General features: G+C 43.5%; 1 protein-coding gene and 1 non-coding gene across 10 annotated transcripts in view; one reads left to right on the top strand and one right to left on the bottom strand.

Moving 5' to 3' along the window:
• Positions 1-8500, top strand: part of ANKS3 (ankyrin repeat and sterile alpha motif domain containing 3) — a 38880-nt gene that overhangs the window by 19238 nt on the left and 11142 nt on the right. For all 9 annotated transcript variants that reach the window (XM_017505987.2, XM_017505983.2, XM_017505978.2 and 6 more), the window contains one exon: positions 2333-2468. In XM_017505987.2, the coding sequence (XP_017361476.1) occupies positions 2333-2468 (136 nt within the window). The remainder of the gene's footprint in view (positions 1-2332; positions 2469-8500) is intronic.
• Positions 2-108, bottom strand: LOC119467891. Its single transcript, XR_005196526.1, has one exon. It is a non-coding gene; the product is annotated as a U6 spliceosomal RNA (small nuclear RNA).

Genomic DNA, 8500 nt, shown 5'->3' with positions numbered 1-8500 from the left:
TTTAAATATGGAACGCCTCACTAATTTGCGTGTCATCCTTGCGCAGGGGCCATGCTAATCTTCTCTGTTTCGTTCCAATTTGAGTATATGTGCTGCCAAAGTGAGCACTCCTTTTTTTTTGAGATGGAGTCTTGCTCTGTCACCCAGGCTGGAGTGCAGTGGTGCGATCTTGTCTCACTGCAACCTCTGCCTCCCAGATTCAAGCAATTCTCCTGCATCAGCCTCTCGAGTAGCTGGGACTACAGGCGCACACCACCACCCAGGTAATTTTTGTACTTTTAGTAGAGACAGGGTTTTGCCGTGTTGGCCAGGCTGGTCTCAAATTCCTGACCTCAGATGATCTGCCCATCTCAGCCTCCCAAATGCTGGGATTATAGGCATGAGCCACAGCACCTGGCCTGGCTTTTTTTTCTGTTGATGATATTTTGTGCACCCTAGTACCTGCAGGTACTCCCACCCACCACATATGGGTGGGAGGCACTGTTTTCTGGATATGCTCTCATGTAGCTCACTATTCTCTTAATTTAGGTTCTTTCTAATTCTCACTATGCTAAATGCTGCAGTGAAAATTCTAAATTTCAGTGAATGTCCTGCATTATTTTCTTTGGGGCCACTGCAGTTCAGCCTGGGTGACAGAGTAAGATCCTATCTCAAAAAAATAAATAAATAAAAAAAAAAACAAAATAAAAAAAAAAAAAAAAAAAAAAAAAAAGGAAACATGTTTATGGTAGTACATTTTAAAAACACAGAAGATTGGAAAAATCCTCATCAAAAATAATAAATAACTTAAAGATAATATTTTGGGCATGTTACCTTCCAGTATTGTTTTTTGTGTACTTACTTGTTTTGTCTCATTTTGCTGCAGTTGTAATGTATGCATAGTTTTGTATCATATTCCTTTTTAAGTTTTTTGAGACAAAGTCTCGCTCTATTGCCCACGCTGGACTGCAGCTGGGCAATCTCAGCTTGCTGCAGCGTTGCCCTCTGGGGCTTAAGTGATCCTCCTGCCTCAGCCTCCTGAGTAGCTGGGACTATAGGCATGTGCCATCACACGCTGCTCATTTTTATTAAAGATGCTCCCCCTTGCCTGGCTCTCACATGCTCCTCTGAGTTTTGGCTCTTGCTTCCCTGCCTCCCCAGCTGCCTGGTCTAACAGTAGAGACAGACAGTTCCAGTGCACTAAAATCATGCTGTATTGATTAGAGGTTGTTGTTGTTGTTGTTGTTTTCCCAAGATGGAGTCTCGCTCTGTCACCCAGGCTGGATTGTCGTGGTGCAGTCTCGGCTCACTGCAACCTCCACCTCCCGGGTTCAAGTGATTCTCCTGCCTCAGCCTCCTGAGTAGCTGGGACTGACTACAGGCGTGCACTACCATCCCTGGATAATTTTTTGTATTTTTAGTAGATGGGGCTTCACTGTGTTAGCCAGGATGGTCTTGATCTCCTAACCTCATGATACACCCACCTCGGCCTCCCAAAGTGCTGGAATTATAGGAGACACCCACTGCGCCTGGCCAGAGTTGTCATTGTTTTTGTAGAGATGGGATCTTGCTTTGTTGCCCAGGTTGTTTTCCAACTCCTGAACCTGAGTGATCCACCTGCCTTGGCCTCCCAAATGCTACAATTACAGGCATGAGCCTCGTTTGGCCATGATCCTTTTTTCAACTTGATTACACAGCTGTTTATAAATGTCATCATTTATGGCAGTAATATAGCTGACTTCTCATCCCCCTGAGCATTTGTCTCTAGGTACATTTTCATTATTGTGAACATGTTGTGCCAAACATCTTTGTGCACTGAAGCTTTCTTTGTATTTAGGGCTGTTTCCTTAGAGTCATAGAAGTGGAATTGTTGTGCTGCAAGACCTGTAAATACATTATAGAGCTTTGGATAAAAGTTATGAATTCTGCTTCAGAGGGTGGTGCTTTCATTCTGAATGTGGTTTAAAAGGCTGCTTCTGTTGTGAACTGCTGTCTCCAGTTTTCTTTGAGTGAAGAGAAGCAAAGCGAGTGGCACACAGCCTAGGCGCAGAAGGTGAAGGCTGGGCTCCCCCTGCAAGTGAGAGCTTGAACATGGCAGGCAGCAGTGGGAAGCCGAGAGCTGCTGCAGCTGGGAGATGACTCCCCAGCCCCCCTCATCCTTGTCACTAAGAAGATAGTGAGAGCAAAACTTGTGGCTGTGATGCAGACAAGCCTGCCCCTCTTTCTCATGTAGACATGATTTTTTGCACACAGAGAGGCAGTAAAAAGCCAGCTCTCTTCCCAGCCACCAGCCCAGGAAGCGCAGGTGCTTTGAAGGAGAGGCCCCTAACCCTCCTTTCATGGACATTTGCAGGGAGTCAAGGTGGACGCAAGAGACCACAGTGGAGCCACAGCCCGGATGCTGGCCAAGCAGTACGGACACATGAAGATCGTGGCCTTGATGGACACTCACTCACCCTCTCTGCCCAAGAGCCTCTATCGGAGCCCAGGTACCTGCACCTGCCAGCTGCACTCTGCTGGGGTCTGTGGTTGTCTTGAGCTTTAGGTAACTTGGCAGAGAAAGATGCCCCCCCACCTGCAGCCAGGCATGGTGTCTCACGCCTGTAATCTCAACAGTTTGGAAGGCTGAGGCGGGAGGATCACTTGAAGTCAGGAGTTCAAGACCAGCCTGCCCAACATGGTAAAACCCTGTCTCTACTTAAAAATACAACAACAAAAAAAAAATCAGCCAGGTTTGGTGGCCAGCTCCTGTAGTCCCAGCTACTCAGGAGGCTGAGGCATGAGAATCACTTGAACCCAGGAGGTGGAAGTTGCAGTGATCCAAGATCCTGCCACTGCACTCCAGCCTGCGTGACACAGCGAGACTCTGTCTCAAAAAAGAAAAGGAAAGGTACCCCCCACTTCCCTGGCTCCCACCTGCTCCTCTGAGATTTGGCTCTGCCTCCCCCAGCCACTTCCATGGCAAGGTTGAGGCTGCTGCTGTAACAGGAGAGAAAGTTGGTTACAGTGGAGTGTGGCACCAAAACCAGAAGCTTTCTGTAGCATGCCTTACCACTGCGTAGGCCAGTCCACTCTTAGTTTTCTGTTTTCCGTTTCCTGAGCTATGGCTTGTTTATTTTTCTGTATGAACTTGAATATCAACTTGTCTAGCTCCTTTAAAATAGTATTAATATTTTTATTGAGATTGTGAAAAATTTATAAGTTAACTGTATCTTTGTGATGCTGAGTTGTCCTATGCAAGAACGAAGAATGTCTTCTTGTTCCAGTGTACTTCTGGGTCTTGCAGGAGGGTTTTACATTTTTCTTCATCTACATTTTGCATATGACTTAAGGTTATTCGTAAGAGTTTGGTCATCTTTGTTGCTGTTGTAAATGGGGTTTTCCCTACCATTATATCCTTTTTTTCCCCCAACTCTCAGGGTATTAATTACTCAGTGCTCTTTATTTTGTATTTACTTTTTATTTCAGTAGGTTTTTGGGGAACAGGTGGTGGTTGGATACATGAATAAGTTTTTTTTTTTTGTTTTTTTTCTTTTTGAGACAGAGTCTCACTCTTTTGCCTAGGCTGGAGTGCAGTGGTGCGATCTTGGCTCACCACAACCTCTGCCTCCCAGATTCAAGTGATTCTTCTGCCTCAGCCTCCCAAGTAGCTGGGATTACAGGTGCGTGCCACCATGCCAAGCTAATTTTTGTTTTTTTAGTAGAGACAGGATTTCACCATGTTGGCCAGGATGGTCTCCATCTCTGACCTCATGATCCCCCCTGCCTTGCATTCCCAAAGAGCTGGGATTACAGGCGTGAGCCACTGAGCCTGACCATGAGTAAGTTCTGTAGTGGTGTCATTATATTGTCAGTGCATTTGAAGGCAGTGGATTTCTGCAAACTAATTTTATGTTCTGCTACCTTATGGAATTCTTCTATTGGTTAGGTTAGTTTTGTTATTGATTCTTCAGGGGTTTACAGGTGTACTACCATATAATATTTAAATATCAATGGATACACTGCTTCCTGATGATTCTTGTGACTCTGACTGTTGAATTGCATTGTTCTTTTGTTTAGTTGTTAACACCTCTAGACCATTGTTCAACATCATGGAGACAGTATGCATCCTTACCTTGGTCCTGATCTTAGTGGAAATGCCGCCACATTACGTGAAAGGCTGGTTTTAAAAGGGAAGGCATATGTTATTTTAGCATATTAACAAAGCACTGGCTGGGCGCCTGTAATTCTAGCACTTTGGGAGGCCGAGGCGGGTGGATCACCAGGTCAGGAGTTCAAGACCAGCCTGGCCAAGATAGTGAAACCCCGTCTCTACTAAAAATACAAAAGTTAGCCAGGCGTGGTGGCAGGTGCCTCTAATCCCAGCTACTCAGGAGGCTGAGGCAGAGAATTGCTTGAACCCTGGATGCAGAGGTTGCAGTGAGCAGAGATCACGCCACTGCACTCCAGCCTGGGCAACAGTGTGAGACTCATCTCAAAAAACAAAAGTATTCATCAGTTCTTCTATTCTTGAGTATTGTTTTATAGGAGTCACTACTGAATTTTCTTTCCACATCTTCGGAGACGACTGGAATGTTACCTGTAGCTCTAGTCATATGGTAGATTATCTTCATGAACCTCCTAATAATGAATCAACCTTACATTCTTGGCTGAAATCTCACATGTTGTATTATTTTAATGTGCTTTTAAATTGTTTATTAATATTTAGTACTTTTCTACGGATATACATTCATCAGTGATATTGGTCTATAATTTTTTTTTTTTCTTTTGAGACAGAGTCTTGCACTGTTGCCTAGGCCAGAGTGGAGTGGTGAGATCTCAGTTCACTGCAACCTCCGCCCATAAGGTTCAAGCAATTCTCCTCCCGCAGTCTCCAGAGTAGCTGGGATCACACATGTTTACCACTATACCCAGCTAATTTTTGTATTTTTAGTAGAGATGGGGTTTCACCATGTTGGCCAGGTTGGTCTTGGACTCCTGACCTCTGGTGATCTGCCCGCCTCAGCCTTCCAAAGTGCTGGGATTAGAGGCCTGAGCCACCATCCCTGGCCTGGGCTATAATTTTCTATTTTTATTCTGTCTTTATGATATATACAGTATCAGTGTTATACTTCATAAAAGTAATTTGGAATTTTCCTTCCTTTTTGTGTTCTAGGACAATACACGTAGCATTAGTGCTACCTGGTCTTAGAAGTTTTGATAGAATCCTCCCATGAAACCATCTGGTCTCTGTCTGTGAAGTGGTTCCTCGACAAAAGTTTTTCTCTTTCTTCTGTAGAGACTGGCCTCCTCACGCTTTCTCTTCTTATGGGGTCAGTTTTGGTAAATTATATTTTCCTGAGAGATCACTTCATCTACGGTTTCAGACTTATTTGCGGAGGTCTACAGCATACTGTTTTCCTCCTTTTAAAATACTGTGTTTCAGGCCAGGTGCCGTGGCTCATGCCTGTAATCCCAGCAGTTTGGGAGGCTGAGACGGCTGGATCACTTGAGGTCAGCAGTTCAAGACCAGCTTGGCCAACATGGTAAAACCCCGTCTCCACTAAAAATACAAAAATTAGCTGGGTATGGTGGGATATGCCTGTAGTCTCAGTTATTCTGGAGGCTGAGGCAGGGGAATCACTTGAACCCGGGAGGGGGAGATTGCAGTGAGCCAAGATCGTGCCACTGTCATCCAGCCTGGGTGACAAAATGAAACTGCGTCTCAAAAAAGGTAAGTAGATAAAATAAAGTACTGTGTTTCAGTGGTGATTTTCTCCCATTTTTTTTTTTCCAGAGTGGAAAATACTGATTTACTTTTTGAGACAGGGTGTTTGTTTCTTTGTCATCCAGGCTGGAGTACAGTGACCAGATCTCAGCTCACTGCAACCTCCGCCTCCCGGGCTGAGAGCAGTTCTTCCACCTCAGCCCCATGAGTAGCTAGGACTGCAGGTACACCCTACCGTGTCCAGCTCATGTTTGTATTTTTTGTAGAGATGGGGTTTTGCCATGTTGAACAGGCTGGTTTCAAAACTCCTGAGCTCTAGCAGTCCACCTGCCGCAGCCTCCCAAAGTGCTGGGACTACAGGCATGAGCCACTGCACCTGACCTGGAAAGTATTTATCTCATTTTAATTGACAGAAATAACTACGTATTTATGGGGTACCGTGTGTGATGCTTTGATACATGTATACACTGTCTAATGATCAAATTGGATAATTAGCTTATCTATCACCTCAAACATTTATCATTTCTTTGAGGTGAGAACATTTAAAATCCTCTCTTCTAGTAGCAATCTCGAGATATACACTACTGTTACGTATAGTCACTCTACTGTGAACACCAGAATTTGTTTCGTTGATCTGTAATTTTGTACCTATTGACCATTCTCTTCCATTACCTCCTCACCCCCAACCTTTGATAACCACTGTTCTAGTCTACGTGTATGACACGAGTATTTAAAAATTCAGTAAGTGGGTGAGATCATGTAGTCGTGTAGTTTTGGTTTTTTTGTTTTGCTTTGTTTTTTGAGACAGGGTCTTGCCCTGTCACCCAGGCTGGAGTATGGTGACTTGATGTATTGGCTCACTGCAGCCTCCAATTCCTGGGCTCAAGGATCCTCGCATCTCACCCTCCCGAGTAGCTGGGACTACAAGCGCCCACCATCACACCTGGCTAATTTTTATTTTTATTTTTGTAGAGACAGGGTCTTGCTATACTGACCACGTTGGTTTTGAACTCCTGGCCCAAGCAGTCCTCTCACCTTGGGCTCGCAAAGTGTTGGGATTATAGGTGTGAGTCATCACGCCCAACTAGCATTTGTCTTGCTGTGTCTGGCTTATTTTACTTAACATAGTATCTTCCAGGTTTATTCCTGTTGCCACAAATAATCAGATTTCATTCTTTATGTCTGAATAATATTCCATTGTGCATATAAACTCATTTTCTTTCTTCATTCATCCTCTGATGGACACTTGTTGATTGTATATCTAGGCTGCTGTGAATAGTGCTGCAAAAATCATGAGGCTGTAGATAGCTCTTGGGTACATTGATTTCCTTTTTTTTTTTTTTTGATTTCCTTTCTTTTGGATAAATACCCAGGAGTGGAATTGTTGGATCTCATTTCTTAAAATTTTTTAAATTTTTTATATTAAAAAAAATATAGGGGCAGTGTCTCACTATGTTGCCCAGGCTGGTCTCGAACTCCTGGGCCCAAGTGATCCTCCCACCTCAGTCTTTCACAGTGCTGATATTGTAGGCATGAGCCACTGTGCCTGGCCTCATTTTTTATTTTGTATGTTTGCGTTTCTTTTTTTCTGTTTATGTTAAATACTAGTACTTTGTCCATTTAGTGGAAAACCCATAGGATTTTGGTTTATTAATTAGATCTACTGATTGTCAGTTCTCTATTAATTTCTGCTTTTATTTTTCTTTCACTTAGTTGTTCTAGTTTTTTGAGTTGGGAATTTCTTTCATTTTCATTGTTTCTCTTTTGCTAAATGTTGGAGGCTGTGAAGTTTTGCTGACTGCTGCTTTAAGTATATTCTGGGCGTTCTGTATTTAGTGCTTTTTTTATTTTTCAGAAATTCTATAATTTTTATTTATATTTTCTCCTTCAACCAGGAGTTGTCTAATAGAAGTTTTGTGGTTTTTTGTTTGTTAATTTCTAGGTGGAAGGGCCTTTTTGATCTTTAATTTCTCACGTTATTCTGATCAACTTTATTCTAATTTATCTGGTCAGAGAGTGTTTATAATTCTTAAATTTACAGAACTTCCTTGTCATCTTATTTGTCACCTACTGATCAATATATATATATATATTTTCAAATGAAGTCTTGCTCTGTCACTCAGGCTGGAGTGCAGTGGTGCGATCTTGGCTCACTGCAACCTCCACCTCCCGGGTTCAAGTGATTCTCCTGCCTCAGCCTCCCAAGTAGCTGGGATTACAGGTGTCTGACACCATGCCGGCTAATTTTTGTATTTTTAGTAGGACGGGGTTTCATTATGTTAGCCAGGTTGGTCTTGAATTACTGACCTCAAGTGATCCACCCACCTTGGGCTCCCAAAGTGTTGGGATTACAGGCATGAGCCACCATGACTGGCCTAGTCAGTATTTTCAAATATTCTTTGTTTTGCTTGAGAAGTTGTATTCTCTATTATCTATGCTACAATTTAGCATATCTGTAAGTCTGTCTTAGTGTGTTTGATTTATGAAGGAAGATGGTACATTTTTTTGGTGGCAGATATTCATAATTTGTTACAGATTCATTGTGAATCGCGGCTTTTAGTATTAGAAGTGTCCTGGCCTGGCGTGGTGGCTCATGCCTGTAATCCCAGTGCTTTGGGAGGCCAAGGTGGGCAGATCACCTGAGGTCAGGAGTTCGAGGCCTGCCTGGCCGACTTGGTGAAACCCTGTCTCTACTAAAAATTAAAAAAAAAAAAAAATTGCCGGGCGCGGTGGCTCAAGCCTGTAATCCCAGCACTTTGGGAGGCCGAGGCGGGTGGATCACGAGGTCAAGAGATCGAGACCATCCTGGTCAAC

The sequence above is a fragment of the Cebus imitator genome, unplaced genomic scaffold (genome assembly GCF_001604975.1).
Source record: "Cebus imitator isolate Cc_AM_T3 unplaced genomic scaffold, Cebus_imitator-1.0 Scaffold346, whole genome shotgun sequence".
Classification (NCBI taxonomy): Eukaryota; Metazoa; Chordata; class Mammalia; order Primates; family Cebidae; genus Cebus; species Cebus imitator.
Note: the sequence above shows the minus strand (reverse complement) of the source record. Positions and strands in the feature narration are given on the sequence as shown.